Below are 27,808 nucleotides of genomic sequence, written 5' to 3'. Positions count from 1 at the left end.
TGGGGAAGCTCAGGTTCGGAAGCTGGCACAACTGCCAGGAGGTGGCCTGGGGCGGGTGAAGCTGCTGCGTGGTTACAGCCCAAACCGAGCTTTGCAGGATCAGAACAGGGGTGCACTAGGCCTGGATGCTGGCCTACTAACACCTTAGCGCTCAGCACTCCAGACCACATGGCTACGGTCACCCCACTCCTGTTCCTGGAGACAGAGCAGGAAATTCACAAGCCACACAGATTGAAAACAAACATTCTGACGACAACAAGACAGGTCAGCGATAAGGAAGCAGAGCTGGGGACACGGTGACAGGGAAGGAATAAAAGGCCGGAGCCCAGAGCACCTCACACACTCACACTCACACTCACTCACACCCTCCCACAGCCCAACCCCACCATGGCTGCCTCCACCATGTCTGTCTGCTCCAGCGCTTGCACCGAACCCTGGCAGGTGGATGACTGCCCAGAGAGTTGCTGCGAGCCCCCCTGCTGCACCTCCAGCTGCTGCCAGCCCAGCTGCTGCGCCCCGGCCCCCTGCCTGAGCCTGGTCTGCACCCCATGCTGCCAGTCAGGCTGCACCAGCTCCTGCACACCCACATGCTGCCAGCAGTCGAGCTGCCAGCCGGCCTGCTGCTCCTCCTCCTGCCAGCCGTCTTGCTGTGTGCCTGCCTGTTGCACACCCGCCTGCTGCACACCTGTCTGCTGCACACCTGCCTGCTGCACACCTGTCTGTTGTAAGCCTGTGTGTTGCACACCTGCCTGCTGCACACCTGTCTGTTGCACACCTGTGTGCTGTAAGCCTGTGTGCTGCACACCTGTCTGCTCTGGGGCCTCCTCCTCCTGCTGCCAGCCTGCCTGCTGCTCCTGCTCTCCCTGCCAGCCGGCCTGCTGCGTGCCCAGCTGCTGCACGCCCTCCTGCTCCTCCGTGTCCCTGCTCTGCCGCCCTGTGTGCAGACCCGCCTGCTGCCTGCCCTCCTCCTCCTGCTGTGCCTCGTCCTGCCAGCCCAGCTGCTGCCACCCATCCTCCTGCGTGTCCCTGCTCTGCCGTCCCGCCTGCCCCCGCCCTGCCTGCTGTGGCCTCTCCTTGGGCCAGAAGTCCTGCTGCTGAAGGCCTTGTCCCCCAACAGGCTTAGGTCACCCCATGGCCAGGTGCCTCACTCCACCTCTCAGCCTCATCCTGACCCAGGTCTGCAGGCTCCTGCCTCTTCTGAGGACAGGGCCCCCACCATGTCCACTATGCGGCCCTGATCCCTTCCTCTGGGGACCTTGGCTCTGTCACCTGCCCTGAACCTCACCCTGTCAGCTCCTCACAGAATCAATAAACTTCCCATCACCTGATTCTCTGCCTCTTGTGTTCATAGGGACACACGGTCTGGCTGGACTTGGGTCTCCTCCAGCCATGGATGTTCCTGGGAGCTAGGGAATTAGCTGAGGAGTTACAAGGGACAGTGGCTAACTCTCCTGGAGTCACTGGGTTAGAGTTAGGGCCATGTCCAGGACAGAGCACCAGGGAGCAGTGGGGCCCTAGAGGCTCAGGGCTGGGGAAGAGGGAAGACCTTGTCACTTGGGACTTGGGCACCCACAAGTGGGGATGAGTCCTTGGTCTGTGCCTAACAGGTCCCTGCAGCCTCAGAGCAAACTTCCCAAGGCACTAAGTACATTATGCAGTGCTCTGTCCAGTAGTGAAGGTCACTGGAAAGTCAGCAGGCACAAGGATGGGTGGGAAGATATCACCATGTCAGGATGAGCAGACAGAAGGCGAGCTACTAGCTTTCCGGGGTGTGGGATCACTCTGGAGTCATCACTAGTTCCCTGTATTCAGGGCAAGAAAGGCAGCACATTCATTAAGAAGAAGGAGAAAAAGGACACGCAGGGAGGACACCTACTATGTCTGAGGTGGAACTCACAGGAGAAATTAACCTCAGATAGATGGTGCAAACCCCAGAAATGAACAGCACTGACAGCCTGGCAAGGGTTCACATCCTAAGCAGAGGCACAGGGAAGAGAAAGAAGCAGCACACCAGGTTAGCTGCAGGGCACCCAGGCACTGCACTCTGCGTGGCCGCAAGTCCTGCTGCAGGGTGGGAGGGCACGGTCATAGGCCGGGTCCTCGAGCAAAATCCCAACCGTCCTGCAAGAAGAGCACTTTTACATGCAACAGCGAAAAGAGGGAAAGAGTTTAAAGTGGACAAATAAGATTCCAGCCACCGGGCTGGAGATTTAGCTCAGCGGCATAAGCACCTGCCTTACAAGCAGGCTGTCGTGAGTTCAATCCCTGGTACCGATCAAAAGGAAAAAGAAAAAAAAAAAAGATTCCAGCCACCCCTGCCAGGTGTGAGCTGTGAAGTAAAAATCCTAGCAGATAAACAGGGACAAATAGTGACAATGTGGCAGCCAAGGAAAGCAGCGCTCATTCTCCAGGAGACGAATTTGGTGACCGTTTGCAGCTGTGGAAGATGGGGAAGACATGACCCAGGACATCGGGGCTGGGGTAGAAGTGACCAGGACGTTCTGTCTGTGCAGAGGGTGGGCAGTGAGAGGATGTGGGCTCCTTATGGAGACGCAAACACCAAGATCACAGAACAACACCCAGGCCGCCTTCACGTCCTGCATCCGTTTTTAACAGACTTCACCTTCAGAGCCAGCTCAGTCCATGGCCAAATATGTGGGGGTCCCTCTGCCCCGGGCCAGGTCCCCTCACCGTCCTGCTCAGGAGGTGGACACTTTCACCAACTCAATCCCCTGCTGCCATCACCCAGCAACGGGGTACTCCCTTGGTGCTGTGGTTTCTGCAACTCTGAACCTGACCGGTATCCATCAGACCTCTGCAGACGCCCCTTCCAGCACTGACACCCCTCTGGGCTCCAGTATCGCTCCCTGTTCCCAGCCTACCACCCCGACTTTCAGCTGTTCTCAAACCTTCCCCATCCCAACACTGCCTCATGGGAGTCCCACATAACACAGCCTCGGACACCCAGCTGCCCTCCCTGCCTCCTGGACACCGAGCCCCCTCTGGGATGGTTAATGTCTCAATAATCCCTTCCCGCACTCAGTAATTGTTAGGTTTTTGGCGCAGTTGAGAGAAACACAGAGAGAGATGAAGAGCCTTCAGGCCAGAGTAAGAGGGTTGCTGGGAATGTGAGGACCCTCACAGGGGACAAAGCCGGGGACTCACTTTGAGGGGAGTGGAAAGGGGTGGGGACGGCCTGAGTGGACGGTGTCAGGTGGACTGGAGGCCCCTTGGCACCTGCAGAAAGGAGGCAGAAAGTTTGTTTTGGGACCAGGAGCCAGTGTGGGAGTTAGTGTAGGAGAGATGCCATATTGTTTGAGGGGTCAGCGCTGTGTTGGGCAGGTGCCACTCTGATCCTGGCAGACCTTGGTGCTGGTAACACCCATCAATACCATCTCTTACCTGCTCTCCAGGGCTGCCACCATCTATCCACTCACACTAAAGGGCACTTGGTGCCTCCCAGCTTGAAGAGCTGTGAAGGAACTGCTGTCCTCATCTGTCCCAGATTTCCCTGTAGACCTGACTTCCCAGCTCCTGTGGGTAAGGAGCAGGGAAGCCACTGCTGGGCCATAAGAGCGTGTTTGGTGCTCTTCAGAGCAACACAACCACCTCACGGCATGGCTGCACCACTCTGCATTTCCACAGTGCTGAGGGAGGGCTCCTGCTGCTCCACAGCCTTGACACAGTGACTGGGGCCTTTGCAGCAGGTGCGCTGTGGGGCTGAACCTTAGTGTGACTTCCAGATTCTTAATGATGTGTGATCTGAGCACCTGGTCATAGGCTGTGTGCCACCAGTGTGCCCTCTGGGGCGAGCCTCTGCTCACTTGTTTGCCCCTTCTCAGCTGGGTTCTTTGTTCTCCTGCTGAGTTCTCAGATTTCTTTGCATGTTTTGGTGTCAGTGCTTATCAGACAGAGTGTCCCAAGACTCTTCCACTCCAGGCCTCTCCGCCTACTTCCTCCATGTCCTCTCTCAGTTTAAATCATTCTGATAAAGAAGCCTTTGGATCTAGATTGCTCACTGACGTGCTCTGCCAAGACATTTAAAGAACGGACCCGTGACAGCTCTGTACCATCTCTCCCAGAACACGGAAGGCAGAGCACATGGCCATGCCTTCTAAGGGTCGGCCACACTCTGATATCCAGGACCATGGAGAGAAAATAACGCTGTGTTATTTTCTCATGGAGACATAACACAATGATATTCCTCATAATTTAGACCCCAAATCCGCAACAAAATATTAGCATACAACACACAATAATTGTCAAAAGGACAAGACAGGTCAGGTTCGTCTCAGGGATGTAAGACTATCTCATGATTAAAAACCCAACCAACTGTGATTGTCAGCATGGTTCATTGTGTGAACAGACTGAGGAGGAAATGGTATGATTATATCCATAGATACACAGGACATGTACAAAATCCATGAAGTCTGATTTTTACAAATGCTCTCTAGGAACTAGAGATAGGTCAGCCTGTTTTTAGCCTGGTATCAGATGTTCAGGGGAACAGCCCACTTCCCTGTCAGTAGTCCAGTACTGAACGATTCCCCTCTGGCCAGCAGAGGTGCAGGCATCCGCTGCAGCAACCCTTTGTCACCCCAACTGGCAGTCATCCTGGCGAGAGCAGGGGAGACAAACACAGGCACACATGTTGCAGAGGGAAAGACAGCGTCATCCCTGCCGTCTCTGAGCACATTTACCATGCTGTTCTGCACAGAGGACAGGCGCATCCACAGGGTCCCCAGAAGTCAGCAGGAAGATGCCTGGCACTGTAAGGCTGTGCAGCCAGGATGGCAGAGGCCAACTCCAAGTAACAAAAGCCGCAAAACCTCGCTGTGTCCAACTCACTGCGATAAACACTAAGAACTCAATGATGCTCATTAGGAGTATGACTTATACCAGAATAAAACGACAATGCACTGTCTAACAGAATGTGTAACTGAGGAAGACACCATGAAGGAAACCAAATGAGACTTAAACAAGCAGGGCCTCGGACTCTGGCCCCTGTGGGGTGCGCATAGCTGCTGCCACATTCGGCTCCTTCAGTCCATCTGCAGTTCTGAGAAGCCCCGGTTAAAACTTCAGCAGAGATTTATTCTGTAGGGGTTGAAGGGGCTGAGGAGTATTTTCACGGTAAGGTCCCCAAAGAAAGCACACAGGCAGAGATCAGCGACAACAGCAGGCCGCAGGGAGCAGAGCAGAGCAAGCCAGGCTGCAGCTTCGCTGCTTCATTTTTACGCCTGCTGTTGTCACATGTTTGCATTCCTGCATGCCAGCTTCACTGGCGCGTGTGTGATGGTCTAACGCTGAGCCATGTTCACGGGAGTTCATCCCACTCTGTGCTTGTGCTCAACAGCAGGTTCCATCTTTAAGAAGCCCTCAGGTGCCCCAGGCATGGACGTGACATGCTGTGGCTCCCTGCTTCTGGATATCAACACGCTGATACTAAAATGTCCCTCCTAGCCTAGGCTTCCTAGCAGGTGGAACATGCTTGTTATCCCAATATTCAGGAGGCTGAGGCAGCTGGGCTGCTGCAAGTTCAAGGCCGGCCTGGAAAACAAAGTGAATTCAAGGCCAGTCTGATTAGAATGGTGAGATCCTGTCTCAAAAACACCAAAATAACAAAAATAAAATAAAATGTCCTTCCTGAGACAAGTGAATTTAAACTGTGTAAAAGCATCAAAGGTGAGGACATGACTTCTTGATTTCAAGGTTTTCTAGAATCCACAGGAATCAAGACAATGTAATGTGGCAAAAATAGTGGCACAAATCTGAGAGAGAGAAGAGAGAAGCAGACAGACTCAGAAAAAGGTGGCTAACTCTGACCAAAGAACAAAGGAAACTGAAGGAAAGAAAGAAATATTTGAAACAATTGCACATTACTGAAAACAAGAAAGCTGAATTTCAAATAATGTCCCATGAAACATGCAAAATAATAATTGAGCATAGCCATCAAAACATGATGGCTAGACATGGAAGTAAAATTTTAAGATGTTTGTGTCTGAAAACAAAGCAGTTGATAAAGTAGCCTTCACCAGTACTAAGCTCTTTTGTTCTTTAAAATGCACTGTTGCAGGAATGAGAAGACAGGGCTCAGGTGGGTAGAAAATATTTGCAAATCTGACCAGAGCATGTGTTTCCAAAAGACACAGAGAACTTTGAAATCCAAAGGAAAACACTGCCAGGGAAGAGGTGTGGATGGCCAGCCACAGGCAGGAGGCGCTCCACATCCTCAGTCACCAGAGAAGCTCAGGTTAGGACCCCATGCCGAGTGTGACCAGGACAGGAGGACCTAGAACTCCCTGCCATGGGGAAGCGTGAGTGCTCTGGACAACAGCCCAGTAACAGGCAGGTTAAATGAGTGAGGTACCCCTCATTAGTCCTGGGCACAAGGAAACCCGAAACTACAGCAGATGGCATTCCTGTCTCCAGGATGGCAAAGACCAACACACCAGCAGTCCCGAGTGCGGGCAGGACAGGGCACAAGCTCTCGCAGGGTGTAGTGCGAGAGGCACTGTCACTCTGCCAACCACGAGGCCACACAGACGCTGACATGTGGCCCAGCAGGCCACTCTTGGGTGTCCACTCCAGGAGGTGAAAGCTCAGCATCCTCCAAAACAGAGCGCATGGACTGCACGTCACAGCCGCCTGGCTCAGAATCCTCACGGTGGGCACCACGAGCCCACCCTCTGCCCCTGCAGGACACACAGACTATGGCGTCCACGCTGCGGACCCTCCCCCGCCACATGGAATAAACGATCTGATGCTTGCGGCACCTTGCATGAACCCTGTGGGCGAGTCTAAGTGAACAAGCGGGTTCTAGGGTGGGGTGCAGCTGGCCCTGTAGAGAACTGGGCCCCGAATGCCAGCGTCCATGGTTTCTAGCAGAGACACAGCCAAGAGGCCCTGCTCACAGACCGTGGAACTGGAATCTGTTCCTCTCACAGGAGGGCAGCAGTGAGGGGTAGGGATTCTGGACTGAGGTGGCTGACACAGGACTGTCACAATTGACTCTTAGAGTCACAGCCCGCCAAGGGTGGACTGGGGTCACTTCACCACCAGTTCCCAAGAGGTCAACCTCAGCAGCTGCGTCTGCTTCTCCTGAAGAAGCTCAGAGCCTTTGACTGACTTTCCCTGATTTTTGTGCTCCTCTTTGTTTTTCCTCTTTTGTTTTGCGGGAAGCTTTCAGGGTTTTATCTTTGCAGTCAGACAGACACCAGCTTCCATTCATTTGTCCCAGATGTGGCTGAAATTTCCAGTCCGGAGGTCAACATTTCCCTGGATTCTGGGGAGCCTTCGTCTCACCCCAGTGGTCGCCTGTTCTGCAGAGCCTGTCTTCCTGGGAATCTGTGTCTCAAACTTTCTGTCACAGGCCACCTCCATGGTGGCATGTGGGTCTGGTGCCACCTCCTGGCCCACTGTCCCCCTTGGTGCTGCTCTGTCACCTCCCACATGCTCCACAGCTGCTCCGTGGCCAGCAATCTGGGCTCTGTCCCCTCACCTCCTCGGCAGCAAGTACAGGTCCCCCATCCTCAAGACATCTGCCTGGAGGAGCAAGCACAGATCAGGGCATCACCCAGCCCTTGCCCACCACCTCGCATCCACAGGCTGAGCGGCTCTTTGCATAAAATACAGTGAACAAGGCACCAGGACTCAGCTCAAAACACCAACAAGGAAAGGGACGACCAGGAGAGGACGGCAACAAGGACAGGGACAGAAACAAGGAAAAGAACAGAAACAAGGACAGTGACAGAAACAAGGAAAGGAACAACAAGGAGAGAGACAGAAACAAGGAAAAGGAGCCTGGAGCACTGGAGCCTCAAGCAGGAATAACACACAGCCTGCCTGGTATAAAAGCCCGGGGACCAGAGCACCTCACACACTCACACTCACACTCACACTCACTCACTCACACTCATCCTCCAGCCCAGCCCGCCATGGCCGCCTCCACCATGTCCCTCTGCTCCAGCGCTTGCACCGAACCCTGGCAGCTGGACGACTGCCCAGAGAGCTGCTGCGAGCCCCCCTGCTGCACCTCCAGTTGCTGCCAGCCCAGCTGCTGCGCCCCAGCCCCCTGCCTGAGCCTGGTCTGCACCCCATGCTGCCAGTCAGGCTGCACCGGCTCCTGTACACCCACGTGCTGCCAGCAGTCGAGCTGCCAGCCTGCCTGCTGCTCCTCCTCCTGCCAGCCTTGCTGCTGTGTGCCCGCCTGCTGCACACCTGCCTGCTGCACACCTGTCTGCTGTACACCTGTCTGTTGCACACCCACATGCTGTAAGCCTGTCTGCTGCAAGCCTGTCTGTTGCACACCTGTCTGTTGCACACCTGCCTGCTGCACACCTGTCTGCTGCACACCTGTGTGCTGTAAGCCTGTCTGCTGCACACCCGTCTGCTCCGGTGCCTCCTCCTCCTGCTGCCAGCCATCCTGCTGCTCCTGCTCCCCCTGCCAGCCGGCCTGCTGCGTGCCCAGCTGCTGCACGCCCTCCTGCTCCTCCGTGTCCCTGCTCTGCCGCCCCGCCTGCCCCCGCCCAGCCTGCTGTGGCCTCTCCTTGGGCCAGAAGTCCTGCTGCTGATTGGCCTGGTTCCCCAGGGCCCACAGGCTCAGATCACCCCATGGCCAGGCCCATCACTTCACCTCACCACCTGGTCCTGACCTGGGTTAGCAGGCTGTCCATTCCCTTTGAGTCAAGGTCCTCCATGTATCCACTGGGCTTCCCTGATCTCCTGCCTCCCAGGAGTCCTCCAGGAGGTTAAGAGTTAGCCTGCCTCCATCAAAGTCACCTGTCCCTTCCTCCCAGGTTCTCTGCTCTTTCACTCCTCCTGGGACCTAAGTCGGCACATCTAGCCTTTAATAAAGTCCCCACCACCTGATTCTCTGCCTCTCATTCTCATGGGAACACAATCTGAGCCCTTCTGGCTCTCCTCCAGCTGTGGGCATTTCTAGGAGCATAGAAGTCACAAGAGACAGTGGTTCACCCTGTGGGGTCACAGCTGGGATGCAGGGCCTCCCCTTGGAGGGCCAGACATCTCTACCCAGCTCCCATACACAGAGGGACCTGGTTGGTGGGTCTTCCCTGCCCCCATTGTCCACGCCTGCTCAAGAGTAGTCCTGGCCTTCACTGAGGACTTGTCCTCATGATGTCACCATGCAAATGTCATCCCCAGGGGACACAGTTCCTCTCCTGCAGGGTGTTGAGCAGCTGGAGACAGGTGGTCCCTGCTGCCCCCAGAATGACACAGGATGGTCGCACATGGGTCTGCAGAACTGGAATTTTGGCAACATACAAGGAGCACAGGGGGCTTCCCCTTCTTCAGGACATGACCGTGAACATGGGTGCACAGTGTCACTGGGCCCAGGCCTGCTGGCACAGTGATCTGTATGCTCACACTCACAAGCTCAGCTCTTTGCTGTCTGCCTCACATCCCAGTTTAAGCACTTTGTCTCTTCATCCTTGTGTTATGCTGAGAATCCAGGTGTCCCTTCTGCAGATGAGTGTGACCAGCTTTGGCTGGCACACAGCCAATGTTAGAAAGGGCTCTCAGGGCTGGGCATGCAGCCCAGCAGTGCAGCGCCCACCTGGCAAGCACACTAGGTCCTGAGTTCCATTCCCAGTAACAAGAAAAAAAAGTGGTGAACTGTATGTGCCCTAAGACCTGCGATCGGATCACTTTCCTGCACACGGTTCGGGGTTAGTGAGCCCTCACTGAGTGCAAGTCGTTGTCATCTCCACCACGGAAACACTGTCCCTGAGGAAAGCAAGTCTCCGCATTTAATGCGGGGGAAACACTAAATTGTTTTCCACAGCCTACACCACTTTACAGAGCTCACAGGAGTTTCCCGTGGAGGGGTGCTGTAGCCATACCACTCCTGCTGAGTGCCTTTGCTCTTACTGAAAGAGGAGTCATCAGCCCCACCTGTCTGTACAGGCCCCACCCCTCACATGCCCAACCTTCCAGTCTGGTCTGCCTCACCTCTGCTTCCTTCCTCTTCAGGTCAGCCCTGCCCTTCTGTCCACCTTGCCCTCACCCATCAATCAGCCTTACCTCCTTCCTTCCTCTTCAGGTCAGCCCTGCCCTTCTGTCCACCTTGCCCTCACCCATCAATCAGCCTTACCTCCTTCCCCTCCAGCCCTGCCCCTCCTCTGATCCAGCCCCGCCCCTTCCACAAGCCCCACCCCTCAGAGACATTCGGCTCCTGCCATTGGCCCTACCCCTCGCCTTCAGCCCCACCCCATGAGCTCCGCCCCCAAAGCTCCTCCCTCTCCACTCTCCACAGAGGAACCAGTACCTGCTGACTGTGGTGGCCGAGGACAGGGATGCGCTGCTGCTGGGCCTGCGCTACTCACCCAACCGGCTGCACTTCCTGTTCCTCCACGAGGACACGGCTGGCGCCTGGCAGACCCGCGTGTCCTTCCGCAGCTCCAGCCTCATGGACAGCCAGTGGCACACTCTGGTGCTGGCGGTGTCTGAAGGCTCCTTCTCCCTCACCACAGACTGCGGCCTCCCGGTGGACATGTAGGTAACACGCGGGCTGCTGGGCTGGTTGTATCCTCACTCCTGCAGCCTGTCAGAAAGGTGCTGTCCAGCCACCATGCACAGGGACTAGGGGCCAGGCAGGGACAGGATGCTTACAGAACAGTCACCTGCAGGCTGCTGCCTTGACGGCAGAACTCTCCACTCAACGGGTTTAACCCCAGGCGGGCTTCATGGCAGGTAGCTGCTTGTGTCTGCAGTGGCCCAGACTGCGCTTTCCATCCCTGGGCCAATCATGCGGTCACTTTGTCAGGCCCCTGCCTTCCTGCACCATCTCTCCGGAGTTCAGCGTCTGCTTGCTCCTCCTAATGCCTCGTGGGTGTCCAGGCAGGTGCCTCCCTCCTGCTCCAGGTATTGCCCCCTTCCCAGCTGAGGACAGTGCAGGTGGCAGCTGCCTCCTTGCTGTATGCTTCTGCAGAGGACCCTTGTCCTGGGTGACACAGCCTCAGACCCACATCCACCTGCAGCTGAGAATGTGCCCCTACTAAGACCAGGGTCTTTTAATCAATCTAGACAGGGCCAGACTGGAGCCAGAAGAGCCTTTTGGGGAGAGAGGCAGAGAAGTAGCTGCTTGAAGAGAGAGGAAGAGGTGAGGGGATGTCCACAAGCAAGGAACACTGAGGCCACCACAAGGTGGCGGAGTCAAGGACTCCTCCCAGTGGAGCATCTGATCTCAGACTCTGAGCTCAAGACCAAGAGTAAATTTCTCTGGATCACTCTGCCCACTTGTGTTCCTTTATTATGGCTCTTTTGGTAAACAAATGGGGTACAGTCTAGACCTCCTGTGTCCTAAAACTACCCCCTGGTGTCCTCAGAATGGCTGATGTGCCCTTCCCGGCCACCTTGTCTGTGCGAGGAGCACGGTTCTTCATTGGCAGCCGGAGGAGAGCAAAGGGCTCATTCACAGTGAGTACAGCTTGTCCCGATGACGTGCGGGTTAATAGATCGCTGGCTTCCCCAAGGGAACCAGGGCATGACCGTACAGTGGGTCCCCAATGCAGGGCCCTCACACTCGCTGTTCCCTTCCTGTTCCTGTCGAGACCTCCCCTGCCATTCTGATAAGACAGGGCCCACACAGCCAGGCATGATGGCACACATCTGTTATCTCAGAACTGGGGAGGCTGAGGCAGGAGGATCACCTCAAATTCAAGGTTAGCCTGGGCATGAGTCCAAGACCAGCCTGAAATGCACAGCAAGACCCTGTCTCAAAATAATTTTTAAAAAGATGTTGCCCACACCCAGCATGGACCCTGCAGGTGCTATCTGCTCTCAGTAGCACAGCCCACCCTTACCCACAGGGTCCTCCCTGGCGGGGGTCTCATTTTGTGAGGGTAGGAACTCTGATTCCTGCTAGGTCATCGGAGTCTGGAACCATGCCCAGGTGCTTTGTGGGAGTGTGATGTAAATGGAGGGACAGACGTGGGCAGACCCTGGGTGGATGATGGATGAGTGGGTAGAGTCGTGGATGGATAGATACACAGATACTGAGCCAGGCAGGTGGGCAATCAGGAGGTGTCTCGGTGGTGGGTGGGTGGCTGGGCAGAGCGGGTGGTGGATACATGGATGATGGGTGGATGCCTGGGTGGACAGGCAGATGGACTGTATCACCTGGTCACTCTAAGTCCCCATGGAAAATCCCCCGTGATTTAACCACCTGAGCACAGCAGCCTTCCAGAGATGAGGATGTGTCCTTCTCAGGTTTGCACCCCTTTGCCTCCCTGTACTGGGGGTTGAATCAGGTTTCTCGATCTCCTATGATGAGTGGATGGCAAGGGATTAAATAAATGAGACAAGAAATATGAAGTTTTGGAGTCCAGGCAGGTCAGAACTCTGTTGGCACTAAGACAAAGAATTCTCTGGAATACCTGTATTTACTGGATTCCAAACAAGTTCAGGGAGTGTGAGGGAAATCTGATAAATGTGGGCAACTGAGCAGGATCTTGAGAACTTACAACAAAGACCTTCTTAGGCAGTGACTCTTGCCAGTTAGGTGGACTCTCTTACCAGTAAGGTTGGCAGTTTATGGCTTTGCAATAGGCAGAAGGCCAGAGGTCCTCGGCCAGGGTTTATCTTGCCCTCTGAGGTGCCACTGCGTCATGGAGCAGCACAGGTCTCCACGGCAACCACTGGCGAGTTATACTTTCTGCATGCCAGCTACCAGCCTTGGAACAAGTCCCCTAGGCTGGGGACAGACTCCTAATAATTACACAAAGACACTTAGTTCAGTTTAAAGCCTGCTTGGCGCTGCCTCTCAGAGGTCTCCAACACCCAGGGTGCAAATGGAGGAGCCCACCACCCCTTACCCCACAGCAGCACGGGCTCTGAGCACACTGCCCTCTCTCCACAGGGCCTGGTCAGGCAGCTGGCCCTGCTGCCAGGCTCAGATGCCACCCTGAGGCTGTGCCCCAGCAGGAGGGCCCACCTGGCCGAGCTGTCCATCCCACAGGTGCTCCAGGGGCTCGAGGGGAAGCTGGACGATAATGAGGTGCTGAAATACCCACACGGTTAGTAGGCAAGGCTGGCCATCCCTGCTCCGCAGCAGACACAAGGGCCCAGGCCCCACATGGAAGCCCCTTCTCAACTTCCCCGTGCTCTCCTGGGGGTGGCAGGAGGACAGGTGCCATCAGACGAGCCAGCGTCATCACACTTCCCACCAAGTGCCCATCTGACCCCCACAGATGGCACACAGTCCTCGGTGCACCGTTCTCCAGGTCCCACTGCAGGGTGGTGGCCCTAAGACATAGGTGGCCACACAGAAGCCAGGGAGGGTACTGCTGGGTGGGCCTCCCTTTGGCCCTCACACTGCTGATGTCACCCCCCACCATTCTTCCCTGCAGAAGCCCGCCTGAAGGTGACCCTGGGGTCCCGGCCATCCTGTACCAAGGCAGAAGATGCCCAGTTCTGGTTCGATGTCTCCCAAAGAGGACTGTACCTGTGTGTGGGAAGCGAGTGGGTTTCGGTGTTGGCAGGTGAGGCGGCATTGTACCTCATGCATGTCACCAGAGCTGGCAGGAGAGCCTGGCCTGGCCCAGCTGGGGGGAAGAGGTTATGAGGGGGCGAGCGGCCTTGGCCATCTGTAGATGGCCACACATTGGGCTGTGCAGGCTGGGACACTTCCTAAAACGACCTGTGGGAGCCCGTTTTCTGTAGGCCTGGCGGCCCCATACCCAAGCTACCCTCAACCACATTGTTTGGGCTGAGATGCTTACCCCAGAAGGCAGGACATTTAATCTGGGTACACGTGACACATATCCTGGATGTGGTCCCAGGGATGGCAACAGGACTGGGGACCTTTGGCTTCCTCTTCCCGGTCCATGGTAAGGGGCCCAGGGATGCTTCCCTCCTGGAGGGTCTGGGCCTTCACCCCCTGCCCAGTGGACCACAGATAGGAGGCATCTGGAGGCCTCACTTCTGCTGCCACCCTCGGCAGTTGGTGCCACAGCAAGAAGGGACAGCGCAGGAGTGGGTGTTGCAGATGGGCTGGTGGGGGGCGCTGGGGGCTCCACTCTGTCCTGTTGCACCCGGGGCGCACAGAGAAGAGTGAGCCTTGGAATCCAGTAGGTAAAGACACGGTGCAGAGAGGCCTTCCCGTGGCATCCTGGGACCATGCAGATTGAGGGCCAGGCCTCTCTGCAGGCAGCCTGTCCTTCAGGGCAGATGCAGGCCAATCAGCATGGCCAGGGCCAAGGCTTCCAGTTGCCTGTGGCCAAAGCCCTGGGTATTGCCCAGCTCCCAGGCTCGGGCTGCTGACCCAGTCACCATGTCCCATCCCAAGCCAAAGTCAAGCTGGACTACGTGGAGGAGCACCAGAGCCTGTTCACGAACTCAGAGACACTGGGCCTCGAGGTATTTGGCATCCCCCAGGTGGGGCTCTTCTTGGCGACGGCCAACCGGAAGGCCACGTCCGCCATCTACAAGTGGACAGACGGGAAGTTCGTCTCCTATCAGAACATCGCCACGCACCAGGCGCAGTCCTGGCGACACTTCACCATTGGGAAGAAGGCAAGTCCAGACGGTGACGGCCCTGCCTTCCTACAGGGGGCCCCTCCCTAGACCCGCAGATCCCAGCAGCTCTTCCTCAGGGTTCCCAAACCCAGTCCCGGTGGAGAAAGGCTCCTTCAAGATGCTCTAGGTCCAGCACAGACCCAAGAAGTCTATCAGGCTTCCCTCAGCAGGGTATAGTGCCATTTCTGAGATTTTGTCCCCTGTGTAACTACGGAGCTGGTCAACAGAGAAGATGTGTGCTTCTCCCACACAATCACAGCAGACATGTGACGTCCCAGCAGCCAGTGAGGGCCAGGTACTAGGCAGGACAGGGCAACCCAGGACACCTGGGACAAACCAGACAAGCACGGCCCTGCAGCCCTACCCCCGCCACTGGCCCCACTGCCTCCAGGTCCACTGCGGAAGTGAATACCGAGCTCCTTTTTTCTTTTTGTTTGATATTTTTCATGCCACAAAGATAAATCTACATCAAAGAAAAATTAGGAAGTTCAGAAAAATGGGGAAAATATTGTGTGCCCTCACCTGAACAGATGTGTAGGTTCCTTTGCAAACCGGTGGGTGCACCGGGGAGGCATGCACTTTCCAGGCCATGAGAAGCACATGGTGCCACGGGGTCTCCCTGGCCAGGCGCTCCCACGGTACTGGCCACCACTCTACACATCGACTTGTGACAGCCACTTCCCAAGTACGGGAGGCAGGGCGACCACATCCAGGCACAGAGCAAGTGCTGGTGCATGGAGAGCTCCCCCGTTTGAGATTTTCTTCCTTCTGATAGAAGCACGTGAAATGGGCTGAAGAAGCCCACGTAAGGCTCTGGCTGGCCTAACCCCAGATCTGGGGAGCCAGCCCCAGCCCAGCAGCCCTCAGCACCTGGCCTGGCCCCTAGAGGAATGCACTAACCTGGTTTCTCTCTTGCAGATCTTCCTGGCGGTGGCAAACTTCGGACCAAATGAAGAAGGTCAGGAGTTCTCGGTCATTTACAAATGGAGCCACAGGAGACTGAAGTTCACCCCCTACCAGAGGATCGCCACCCACAGCGCCCGGGACTGGGAGGCCTTCAAGGTGGATGGCGAGCACTTCCTGGCGGTAGCCAACCACCGGGAAGGTAGGGCAGACACAGCCATTGACCCGGAAGTGATCCACTCCCGGGGAAAGCACGACCTCTGCCCAGGGTGGATTGTTATCTCAGTTAAAAAATAGTAAGCTGGGCATGGTGGTGCACTCCTGTAATCTCAGCTCTTGAGAGGCTGAGGCAGGAGGATCGTTGCAAGTTCGAGACCAGCCTGGGCTACAATGTGAGCCGAGGACTAGCCTAAACCGCATAGTGAGACCCTGTATCAAAAAGACAAAAAATAATAATAAGTTGCCAGGCATAGTGGCACATGCCTTGTAACACTAGAGCTCAGTGACAGGCAGGAATAAAACTTTGAGGCTGGCCCTGGGCTACAAAGAGAGAACCTGTCTCCAAAAAAAAAAAAGCCGAGTCACACCCAGCCTAGTCCTGGAGCTCTCCTCTCACATTTTTGTGTCAGGATGAGCCCAAATGAGCCCTGTCACAGTCACCATGTGCCTGTGTAAGTGAGGGAGACAAACAGGGTCCTGTGCAGGTCCTGCCTGCAGGAGCTCTGCCTGCCGGCTTCCATCCTGGTTGAAAAGAGCTAACTAGCAGCCTGCCCTCAGCACTGCCTGACTGGCCCAGCTGAGCAGTGGAGTCCTGAACAGCAGGCCAGGCTCAGTCCCAAGGGTGATGGCATGGGTGGCCTGCAGGGACCTGAACATTGTCAGCCCCCTGTTCCCCACAGAAGAGCCTTTTGCTGAGCTCTGAAGGTGTGGGCAGCACATCATGGAGCCAGGAAGCCTGGTCTCTGGCCTGGAATCTGCCAGGAGTAGTTAACAAGTTTCCCCAATCCTGGACCCAGGGGGCAAAGGAACAGAGGTGGCAGCCTTCCCTGCAAGGCCCCCTGCCCTGGCCCTCTCAGGGCTACACAGCTTAGCATCCCTGGAACCTGCAGTCCCCAACTATTCTACTAATGGGCCACAGGGGAACCCTGGCAGCCAAGAACCAGCATGACACAGAGGAGTGCTGGCAGGGGCCCCAGTAGCCCTAGGGGAGCGGAATCCAGGCAGAGGCAGGAGGTATGGCCAGGAGACCTGCAGGGCAGGACAGAGAGGACACAGCAGCCATGGAGAAGCATGGTCTTTCCCGCTGGGCCTGGGGTAGAGAGGATGGACACTGGTGGTGGCACACGTCCAGAGCAGGCAGGGACCTGGGGCAGGGCCGCTGAGGGCACTGCCTGCAGGCTGCCGTGGGCACTGCCTGTGGCCCTTGGTTCCAGGTGACAACCACAACATCGACAGCATCATCTACAAGTGGAACCCCAGCACCCAGCGTTTTGAGCCCCACCAAAGCATCGCCACATCGGGCGCCTACGACTGGGAGTTCTTCACCGTGGGGCCCTATTCCTTCCTAGCGGTGGCCAACACCTTCAACGGCACCTCCACCAGAGTGCACTCCCACCTGTACATCTGGCTGGTCGGCGCCTTCCGGCTCTTCCAGTCCTTCCTGGTGAGGCTCAGACGTCATCCGGGCTGTCCATGGGGGCCCACCCTGCTGGGCCACCAGCACCCACACAGTGGGGTGTCCTCTGCAGTCCTCTCCGGCTCCCAGGCACCAAGGGTCAGTGCAGGTTCACAGGGTGACTGGGGCACAGGCAGGGATGGGGTTTTGCAGCCAGGGCAGGGACAGCAGGGGCTGCAGCTCCCCAGAGGGCATGAAAGGTTCGGTCATGGGCATCACCCTCCAGGTTCTTGGGCCTTATAGCAGGAATTCTACGACCTTCCCAGGGTGTCAGAGCCTCAGAAACTTGCATAAAGGGAGGGATGAACCTTCCTCAGTATCTGATGCCTGACGCCAGGCTACAGGGCTGTTGGTCCCTGGCTATAGGCTGTACCTCTACCTGTTTCTTGATGCTATGACAGAGAGACTGAGATGGGGTGATGTGGGAGCAGTGGTGGTTTACCTGGCTTAGGGTTCAAAAGGCTGAAGCCCGAGAGCCGTGCCAGTGTGGGAGACCTCAGCATGCTCTGTGGGTCACAGTCAGTGTGGGCAGCACCCTTGGCCACAGGTGCTCCTCAGTGTAGGGGTTTGGGAGCAGGGCTGAGGTCTCCATGGTGGTATCCTGGGCAAAGCAGTGTGGGCCACGATGAGAGGGTCTTGCTCCCCCAGGAGTCCTCACTGTAAAGGGGGTGATGGCACCAGGTCCCCTGGAGGGCTGATGAGGCAGAAAATGCCCAGAAGCCACAGCACCAAGCACGGAGCCCTCAAGGGTGTGAGTGTGCCCACCCTCCAGGAGGTGGGTACGTGGGTACCAGCACTGTGCTAGGGTGGTGTGGGGGACTCCAGGAAGTCCTGAGAGGGGCCTGGCTGCTTCCCTGAGCATGTGTGACGTGGGCTTCTCTTGTCCTCTGTGCCTGAGGGAACAGGAGCAGCCTGACAGCCCCCGCTACACAGATCCACCTTGTGGTCATCCCAGGGCCCTCTGCCCACTTCCAGCCAGGCCAAGGGCCAAGTGTGGGCTGCTGCTGCCCAGTTAGGCAGCCTCAGCTGGCAATGTCCCTGGGCAGCCCTGCAGGTGACACAGGGCGCCTTGGCTTCTGTGGAATACATGTGGACCAGCAAGTCATCATTTATCTGAAATTCAGGCAACAGAGGTCCCTACGTATGAGTCTTCACCTGACCCTGGCTGGACGGGGAGTGGCAGAGGCCTGCGCCGTCTCTGCACCCTGTTTGCAGGCCACAGGGCAGCCCTAGGGCACAGGATGGTTTGTGTCTGTCTGTCTGTCTCTCTCTCTCTCCCTTCTCTCTCTCCCCACACCCTGATGGCACCTGCTCTCTCATTCCCTCCAGTTTCAGTGCCTCCTGCACACCTCTCTCCCCATTGCCCTGCTCAGAGCCTTCACTGGCTCCCAGGGCCCTGTGTCCTGCGTGTCCTGCAGTGCCACTCCCATGCCCTTCCCTGCCTCACCAGCCACCCTCTCCTCCCTGTCCGCGTTGGCATTCGCCTGTGTCTGTCCCTACCAAGTGTCCCATGGGCAGGCCCCCACTGTGGGCTCCTTGGGGCAGGGAGGACACCTCACCCCTCACTCAGGGTGGCCTGGCCTCCCCACTAGAGCTGAGAGAGCCTGCTCGGGGCCACACAAAGGGCTCCAACCAGACCCTATCTGGACCTCCATGCAGGCAGCAGTGAGCAGGAAGCCGGGAGGAGGTCCCTCAGAGCTGGGAGGAAGCCCTGCCTTTGGGGAGACCTGTTGAGGATGCAGGCATCCATGTATGTGCCTGTGTGCTGCTGTGTGTGTACTGTGCATGTGTATGAAGGTATGTGTGCACACATGTGCATGTCTGCATGTGTATTCACCTGCAGTGGCTATGTGTCTGTGCACGGTGTATGCACACACCCCACTTGTGTGCACATGTATATGTGCATTCACATGTGTACACGTTTGCAGGCAGGGCATGTGGATGCCCATGACCGTGTGTGGCTATGTGCTGCCTGGTGTCCTCTGCACTCTGGGAGGTGTGGGAGACATACAGGTCAAGGTTCCTGTTTCCTCTGCACAGTGCAGAACGTGCAGGTGACCTGTGGCACCTATCAGGTTTTGTGTCGTGTGCTGCAGAGTGAGCAGAGTGGGTGGCGCTGAGGCCATGCACATTCGGGGGACACAGGCGGCCCTGGGGACGGTGACTGAGAGCAGTGTGCAGAGAGGCTGCGCCCCTCCAGAAAGGCCTGCACCCAGTCCTGGTCCTTTATGCTTCCTAGCAAGCGACCTCCTTAGGCCTAAAGGTGCTCTTTGCCCTCGGGTCTCCCACGGGCCCATTACCCTGCAGCCTCGGCTCTGGGACTGCGTGACGCTGCACAAAGCTAGCACTGGGGCTCGGGCGAGCAGCAGTGCCCTCTGCTGTCTGCATGTTTGTCTCCTTTGGCTCCTCCATCGCTTCCTGCTAAGCAGCCAGGCCTGGGATGGGCAGGGTACAGCAGAATGTGTGGAATTTTCAAGTGTGCAGCTTACCTGACCTGGGGGTGAGAGATGTCTCCTGTCCTGTGGGACCCTGAGCCTCTTCCCTGTGGTCTGAAAGACAGAGACATCCACAGGCAATGCCCTTGGGGTGACCAGTAGGAAATACATTGGCGCAGGCAAGGCTTCCTCTCTGGGGTGCAGGGTCCATAGGGAAGCAGGCAGCCTCAACCTGGAGAGCATGGCTTCAGGGGTCCCTGCACCCAGACCCAGTTGCTTGTGCCCACTGGGCAGATCTGGGCGGGACTTGGCTCCGAACGTTTCCCAAGACAACTGGGCAAGTGGGAAGCTCTAACATGGTGCCACAGCCATCTGTGACCCAGGCACGAGGCCGTGGCCATCCCTGAGGGTGCCCTCCTGCAGATGCAGAGGTGAGTTCCTGCCCGCAGCTCCCCATGGCTGTTCAGAGCCAAGGAATCTGCTCCAAATGCTGGCCTGGCACACAGAAACAACCAGTCTCACCCAGGAAGTGCTGGCTCTGTAGCCTCAGTGCCCACCTCCAAGTTTCCAGGAAGCTGAGAAATTTAAAGTGTGTTAGGTTGGGTTCTGCGGGAAACAAAAGCAGCAGAGACGGGGATGTGGGTCAGCGGCACAAGTGCCTGCCTGGTAAGAACAAGGATGTGAGGTGCCTCCCCAGTACCAAAAAAAAAAACAAAAAGCAGCGGAGTGCACCGGGCTGGACAGAGGACACACGTTACAGGGGTTGGGTCATCGCCCCAAGGCCATCAACCACCGAGCTCACTGTGTGGTCTCTTCTCCCAGTCCAAGCCAGAGGCCTGGCCAGTGTCGAGGACTTTAGACACCAAACCATGTGTCCTCCAAGTCCACTCCTGGGAACAGCTTTCCCTGGAACTGGCTCATGTGCACAATGCCGCATCAGATGCTTGAGTGACCCACTGTGTCCTTCCACCCACCCTGGGGACCAGAACCTCCAAAGTTTCTGCGCCCCACCCCCCTCTTCCCCCAACCCCTCATCCCCCAGTAGTTTTCCCACTCTGCAGGTTCTTGCAGTCAGGGGCACTGTGTTCTGCTGTGGTGGGGACGGTTCTTCCGCTCCTTTTCTGAGTGATTTTCCTTGCCTGTGGCATCACTGCCAGCTGTCTGCCAGCCTCTGTGCTGGACTCAGGCGCGGTTTCCTGCACGGCTTTCCACCAGCGCAGATTTTCCACCGCTTCTGGTGGCTTTTAATAAAATTTGCAGCTTCCCAATGATTTCTGAGGTGAGCACCTTTTTTTTTTTTTGGTCTTTTTGAGACAGGGTCTCGCTATGCAGTTCAGGCTGGCCTTAAGCTTACTTTGTAGGCCAGGCTAGTCTTGAACTCCCATCGATCCTCCTGCCTCAGACTTCCAAATGCTGGGAGGCCACCACGCTCGGCTCGAGCGCCTTTTAATATGCTCCTCTGCTGCCTCTGTTTCCATTTGTGAAATTTCTGTGCAAGTCTTTTCCTCATGTTTGTTTTTTTGGGGGTTTGTTTTTTGCCCTTTTATTGAGACGTGGAAGTTCTTTCTATATTCTGGACACTGGTCCTGTGTCGAATGAATGGTCTTCCTTTTCTCTCCTCTTACTTGTAAGTTTGCTGTATTCCAGTAGTTACAACACATGCTTAACTAATCACAGTCCCATCTGAATTAACATTAAACTGCTTCCCATGCAATGCAGTGACCTGGCACCATCACGGTTCCATCTCTCCCTGCCAATCCCTGTGCTGAGGGCGCATATAGAAATCACACTTATACTTAGGGTATAAGCGTCATAATTTGTCAAAAATTTCTCCTTCAAACATCCACACACTCGGGTCTGGGATTCAGCTCAGCAGCATAAGTGCCTGCCTTACAAGCATGCAGTCGTGAGTTTGATCCCAGTACCAAAAAAAAAAAAAAAAAATCCACACAGTCACCATTCCTAAGCACTCTCTTCATCTTTTCCTGTGTTTATTAATTTCCATCAGGTCATTTTCCTTCAACTGGAAAACCCTCCTTGGGTGTGTCTTACACAGAGGTCTGCGGGCACTTCATTCTGCCGTGTTATTAACCATGCCTGTCTCCCCTTCGTTCCTGAAAGGTGTGGCCACTGGTTGTAGGGTATTAGTCGCATGTTTTTCTATCAGTTACTTTTTCTTCTGCTGCTGGGGCGGCAACCCAGGCCGGCTCCACCCAGCTGTACCCCACTCCTTCAGAGACTTACACGGCTTCTTGTGCTCCTTGGGAGCTTTCTCTGATGCCTCTGTCTTCTCCTTTGAGCCATCTGCATCACGTGTGTGGCCCCTTCGTACCATGACGGGCGCTGGCATCTTCCTCTGAGGGTCTGGACTGCAAACCATTGGTCGCCCTAGAAGCCTGGCTTAGACCTTGCTTTGCCGGCTGAGTTCATTTATTTTTTTTCCCCACAAAGAATGTCTTTAATAAAGGAGTATGCCTCCTCCCATCACTGTTTTATAAGGTGTAGAAGCGTTTGCAAAGAGGTACTGAGTTGGGATGTATATGTATTGTGACCGATCACTGCAGACTGGCAATAACAATTCCAAGCTGGTGCTGAATCCTCCAGAAGGAAAACGCACCTTCTGATAGCAGTGATGGTGAGAACAGGTTAGAGACAAATCAAAAAGTAGCTGGGAGTTTTCCATTTCACAGAAGACAGTGGTAAAGCCATCTTTAGGCATATTTAGATTACAAGAACTGAGCACTGATTGTCTACTACAACGTTAAAGCTAATTCTAATTTATTAGAATTAGAAGTAAGATAGATAATGACCTGGAAATTGTGAGGCAGACAAATTTAGATATTTTCTAAATTCCTGCCAAAGATTACTGGAGAGATTTTCAAATTTTCCATGTATCTAATTATAAATACACTGAGTATTTATACATAAGTCATTGAAAAAGCATGGGACAAAATGAAATACGTAGATTAACCCACACCTATGACCTTGCGATTCTGTGTCTCTCCATGCACCCTAATCCTTGGTATCTCCCTAGCTCTCCCCTCCACCTTTCCTCACTCTCTCCATCCTGTTTCCATTCACAAAAGATCTGATTATGGGAAGCCTGAGACCGAACTCTAATGCCACAGATTTTCAACCATCCTCTTCTGTTTTTTATTGTAAGTGATAACGCATAGCTTGTGCTACAGAAGAAAGCAAAGAAACATACAGTGGAAAAATGCACAGGTGCACATATGTATACCCACATGTATCCATGTATATGTGACACGTGTGACTGTACACATATGCAAATGTCTGCATGTAAGTCTTTGGGAAAATGCAGAAGCACAGTGTCACTCATACGATTTAATCAGTGCTCTTTAGTCCTCCTCATGTCGTTTGGTCCTGGGATCATTCTGGGTTGCAGTGGGCACATCCTGCATCCCTGTGAACCTACCCTGGGCCCAACTCCACCTCCTGTCAGAGCCCACTGCTGCCCGTTGCTGGTCTCCCCGGCCCCTCCTGCCTCCAGGACTGTTGGCTCCTAAACACTCCACATGCAGCCCAGGAGCACCACACGGATTTGATGAGCAGCTAGGGTGTTGGGGTCTTTCCTCTTTCCACTCACGATGTCCCCTTCAACCCACTCCCAGAACCCCAAACCCTGCCCTCTGACCCCCGCCCCAGCTGTCCCAACCACGGCCTCACTTGCGTTCTATGCCACACACATCACACAGACAGAGTGTGGCAGAGTCCCTGTGGTCTCACCCAGGTGGCCTCACCCAGCAGCCCCTCCCAAAGGCAGTGACTCTTCCTGTCCCCTCCAGGCACCCTCAGCAATTGAGTCTTAGAAGTGGCGCAAAAATTGTATGCCAGCTCCAGTCACAGTATCCAGCTTGCATTTCCTGCCCCCTCTGCAGCATACAGGAACCCAAGGAGTCACCTTCACCACCTCCCCCTCCTGCTGATGGGGCTGGGGTCCCTGGGAGCATTTGTACCCACACCTGTCACAGTCCTGCACATAACGGCTGCTGCCTTCCTGAGTGGTCCCGATCCCCTCCCTCTCCGAGGCTCTACCCACTCTGGGTCAGGGTTTCTCCTGTACCCACTTCCCCATGCACCCCACAGGCACTCCCTCCTCAAGGGCCCTTAAGGGACAGCGTGGCTCATGAAGGGAGGCAGAGTCCAGCAATGCAGGATCTGCACCCTGTGGTCAGAGAACTTGCCTTGTGGAGCTGGGGGGCTCTGCTGGGGCTTTTGGGAGGAGGGGCTCCTGCAGATGGCTTGGAACACAGCCCTCCCACAGCAGCCTCCTTTTCTGCTAGACGTTTGGTGCTGCAGACTGGGAAGTCTTCCGCATCGGGGACAGGGTCTTCCTGGCTGTCGCCAACAGTCACAGCTACGATGTGGAAATGCAACTGCAAAATGACTCCTACGTCATCAACTCGGTCATTTACGAGCTCAATGTCACCGCACAGACCTTTGTCAAGTTTCAGGACATCCCCACCTGCAGGTACTGGGCTGGGGGGCAGGGCAGTGTTGTGTACCCTTCCTGCGGGCATGGGATGCCCAGCTTCCATCTCCCTGCACGCCAGCTGTCCTGTGGGAAGAAGGCCTGGGGCAGATCCATGCTTTCCCCAGGAGACCATGCCCATGGCGCCCCTTGGACACAGGCCTGGGACAGGAGCTGCAGGTGATATCATCCTCCCACAGTTCCAGGACAGGGACCCTTGTGTTCAGCCCAGGCAAGGCTGGGGGGGCGGGGCGAGGGCTCTGCATGTGCCCTGTAGTGCTGGGTCCCCCTGACCTGCTATCAGGGCCACCACGTGAGACCCTAGAGCTCAAGTCCCACACAACTCCTACTGCAGGGTCTGCCTGAGTCTGTGAGGGGAAAATGCAGTCCTGGAGCAGGGTGTCACAGTCACCTCCAGACCAGAGGCCAGAGGATTGCCATGAAGTCAAGGCCCCTGAGATCCATCCTGAGGCCCCGACTCAAAAAAAAAAATCTTAAAATAACACTTTCATGAAGATACTTAGGAGGGCAGTGGCTGGGTCAATTGGAATTTCTAGTTTTAGTTTTTAGTATCTCATATAATTTTTAGAAGTTAAGAGGGGGAAAACCCAGGCCTCAGAACGAGAGCCCAAGAGCAAGCTGTGGCAGATTCTGGGTTCCAGAAAGGCACTGCTGGGGGAGCCTCGGCCACCCTGAGCACAGCCTAACCTGCTCCGTGCCCTGAGCCACTGTTAGACTTAGGCACCCCCAGAGTGAGTGTCCACACAGCGCCCACCCCCAGCCTCCTGGAGTGAGTCCAGTGCGCCACAAACAGGAGGCAGTGGAGAGTGACTGTGTCCCCAGAGGTGACGCCCAGCCCTGGCCCTAGCCCTGCTTCTCCTCACACGGCTCCTGTCCACAGTGCCCTGGACTGGGAGTTCTTCTCAGTGGGGGAGGACTACTTCCTGGTGGTCGCCAACTCCTTCGATGGAAACACCTTCTCGGTAAACAGTATTATCTACAGGTAAGGAGCCCCTCTGCCTCTTCAGGCCACCTTCCTGCAGCAGGGGATCCGCCCACCATGGCCACACACATAGGAGTCCTCACACAGCCAGTGGTGCGCTTGGGATACTTTTTCTCTAGTCCTCCAGCACCACAGGTCTAAGGGCCGGATCTTCCTGCCACCCCTGCTGCATAGGAGTCTTTGTGCCCAGCCACCTGGCCACCTTGTCCATTCTCATTGCTCTTCTTCAGGAGAGTCTTGCAGGATTAGGGCTGTAATTACATCTGAGAACAAAGGCGTCTCTGCCTCTGGGTTCCTAAAGCTTGGATTTCTTTACCACCTAAACATCCCAGCTGGCCGAGCAACCCTGCTGCTGAGCTGTTTGTAAGTCTGTCGGCACCTCCTGCCTGCTTTGGGGTGTGGTTTCCTGTGCTGCTCTTCTCCGGAGATCCCCACACTCTGGGAACTGGCACTACGTAATTACTCAAGTGCTGCAGGCTCCTGACTGCTGGTGTGAAAGATTCTTGTGTCTTAGTAGGAAGTTAAATGAGTCTCTGAACCAGGCCTGGTGACACACGCCTGTGGTCCCAGCGCTCGTAGGCCGAGGCAGAATGATTTCCGAGTTCAAAGCTAACCTAGGCTACACAGCAAGACCTTGTATCAAAAAGTCAAAACAAAACAACAACAAAAAAAACTGGTCCCATACATACACACTGCAGTTTTCTCAACATGCCTGTGAGCCAGGATATTTTGAAAAATATCTTTCAAGGTCAATTCAGGTGGGTTTTTTGTTTTGTTTTGTTTTGGCATTTTTGAGACATGGTCTCACTGTTCAGTTCAGGCTGAACATGGGCTCACTTCCTGGTCCAAGTTGGTCTCAAACTTGCAATAGCCCTCTGGCCTCCACCTCCTGAGTGCTGGGATTACAGTAGTATACCACCACACTCAGTTTTAAATTCAATTTAAAATCATCTGAGCCTTGTACTTTTTATTTTTCTTTTCTTGTATGAGGCAGGGTGTCGCTATGCAATTCAGGCTGGTCTTGAACTCACTATGTAGCCTAGGTTGGCCTTGAATTTGCAGTGATCTTCCTGCCGCAACCTCCCAAGTGCTAGAACTACAGGTGTATGTCACCATGCCTACTCCTTTTGAGAGCATCTCTCAGACAGCTTTCCCAGGCTCTCAGATGCTTACTGGCTTCTTCAGGCCTTCATCTCACTTGAAAGTTTTGGTCACTTATATTTTACTAAAAAATTTCTTGGTTTTCTGCAAAATTCACTATGGGAGACTTTCTACATAATAAAGTAACTTGAAAAGGCATATGGAAGAATAAAATTGCAAAGATGCCAAGAAACTTTCGAAAGACAGTAGTGGAGAAGAAGGACTTGTTCCCATACAAATGAAACAGGGTGATTTAGAGGTGAAAGGCTGCGAACACAGAGCATGTGCCTATGCTAACAGAGGGCCTGGGTTTGATCCCCCAGACCACAAAATAAGCAAATAAAAATGTGAAAGACAGATGGAATAAATAAAATCCAGAAGAGCCATTGCTTTATGACATTTAATGTGATACATATGGCATTTAGATTCTATGAGAAGAGGATGCGTTGTTTAACAAAAGAATTTCACACATTTTGCTATCTATCTGGAAGAAAACAAACCTCTATCCCTACTTCATGTCCATATACATTTACATGGATTAAAATCCAAGTATTAAGAAATCCAAGCATACAAAATTTGACAGCAAAAATAGCAGGAGAAAAGCTCAGGGGAGTTTGTGTAACCTCAAAGTTACACAGGAAAGACATCTGGCTGGCGGAGGTCGGGGGTCTGAGGGCTGAGATTTTAAAGTTTTACATAGAAAAGGTATCCTGCCCAGAGCCCCAGGACCAGGCATTTGTCACACATGAGCCCCTGACTCCGGAGGTCAGAGAGGCCCTGGGCGGGGGGCCAGGTAGCCATGGGGAGCCTGGGCAGGGCCTTGGGCAGCTCCATTTTCCCTCTTGGGCCTCAGTTTCCCTTCTGCAAGATCAGAGGGCCACTCCCAGCCCTGCTCTTGATAGCAGGCAGGCTGCACGGCTGCCCACACCATGCCCAGGGCAGTGTGGATGGTGTCATCCTGAAGCAGGCTGCACCCCACTGACGCCGTGTCCCCCTTGCAGATGGCAGGGCTACGAGGGCTTCGTGGCCACTCATCGCCTCCCCACCTTTGGCTGCAGGGACTGGGAGGCCTTCAGCACGGCGGCCGGCTCCTACCTCATCTATTCCAGTGCCAAGGAGCCCATCTCCAGGGTGCTTCTGCTGCGCACGGGCTGAGGACCCGGGAGGCCTGGGTGGCCAGTGGCATTCAGCCAACATTGGGGGCCCAGTACAGCCGGGGTCGTCTGCCCAGCTGCTGCTGGCCGCACAAGGAGGGCAGCCCTGGTGGCCTTGGTGCCCCACCTTTGACAGCAGGACACCCTCCCAAAGGACCAGTCTCCATGTGTTTTACCTCAAACACCTGGAACCCTGGCAGGGCCCAGGTGTCAGTCCGTGACACTGCCCTGCAGCGCAACCCAGACGCTGCCGTGCCAGCCACCTATTTATTGTCTTCTATCTACACAGAAATATATTTATGTGTGCACTTCTGAGCTTCGTGTTTCTCCCTGGAACTTGCTCTCCACAGTGGGCCACATGAGGTCCCCAGTCACCAAAGCAGTCATAAAGCAGGGAGCAGCTGCACGGGCGTGGGTATATCGGGAATCTCAAGGCCATAGGTAGCAGTGTCCCCTCCTTCTGCCCCA

At 55.2% G+C, this 27,808-nt stretch overlaps 2 protein-coding genes across 2 annotated transcripts; both read left to right on the top strand.

Annotated features, from left to right (window-relative positions):
- On the top strand, positions 1-8,871 carry LOC111755237 (keratin-associated protein 10-2-like). Its single transcript, XM_023562471.2, has 2 exons — positions 1-537; positions 8,052-8,871. The coding sequence occupies exons 1-2, from the start codon at positions 388-390 to the stop codon at positions 8,571-8,573; spliced, it is 672 nt and encodes a 223-aa protein (XP_023418239.2). The 5' UTR covers positions 1-387; the 3' UTR covers positions 8,574-8,871.
- Tspear (thrombospondin type laminin G domain and EAR repeats) lies at positions 8,614-27,648 on the top strand. The gene is made up of 11 exons (XM_023562509.2): positions 8,614-8,658; positions 10,277-10,515; positions 11,349-11,439; positions 12,881-13,037; positions 13,371-13,502; positions 14,309-14,535; positions 15,457-15,643; positions 16,875-17,104; positions 23,856-24,043; positions 24,945-25,046; positions 27,188-27,648. The coding sequence occupies exons 1-11, from the start codon at positions 8,614-8,616 to the stop codon at positions 27,339-27,341; spliced, it is 1,752 nt and encodes a 583-aa protein (XP_023418277.1). The 3' UTR covers positions 27,342-27,648.
- The last annotated feature ends 160 nt before the right edge of the window (positions 27,649-27,808 follow it).

This window comes from Cavia porcellus, unplaced genomic scaffold (assembly GCF_034190915.1).
Source record: "Cavia porcellus strain 051 isolate PalLab524CR breed Dunkin Hartley unplaced genomic scaffold, mCavPor4.1 scaffold_15, whole genome shotgun sequence".
NCBI classification, from domain to species: domain Eukaryota; kingdom Metazoa; phylum Chordata; class Mammalia; order Rodentia; family Caviidae; genus Cavia; species Cavia porcellus.
Note: the sequence above shows the minus strand (reverse complement) of the source record. Positions and strands in the feature narration are given on the sequence as shown.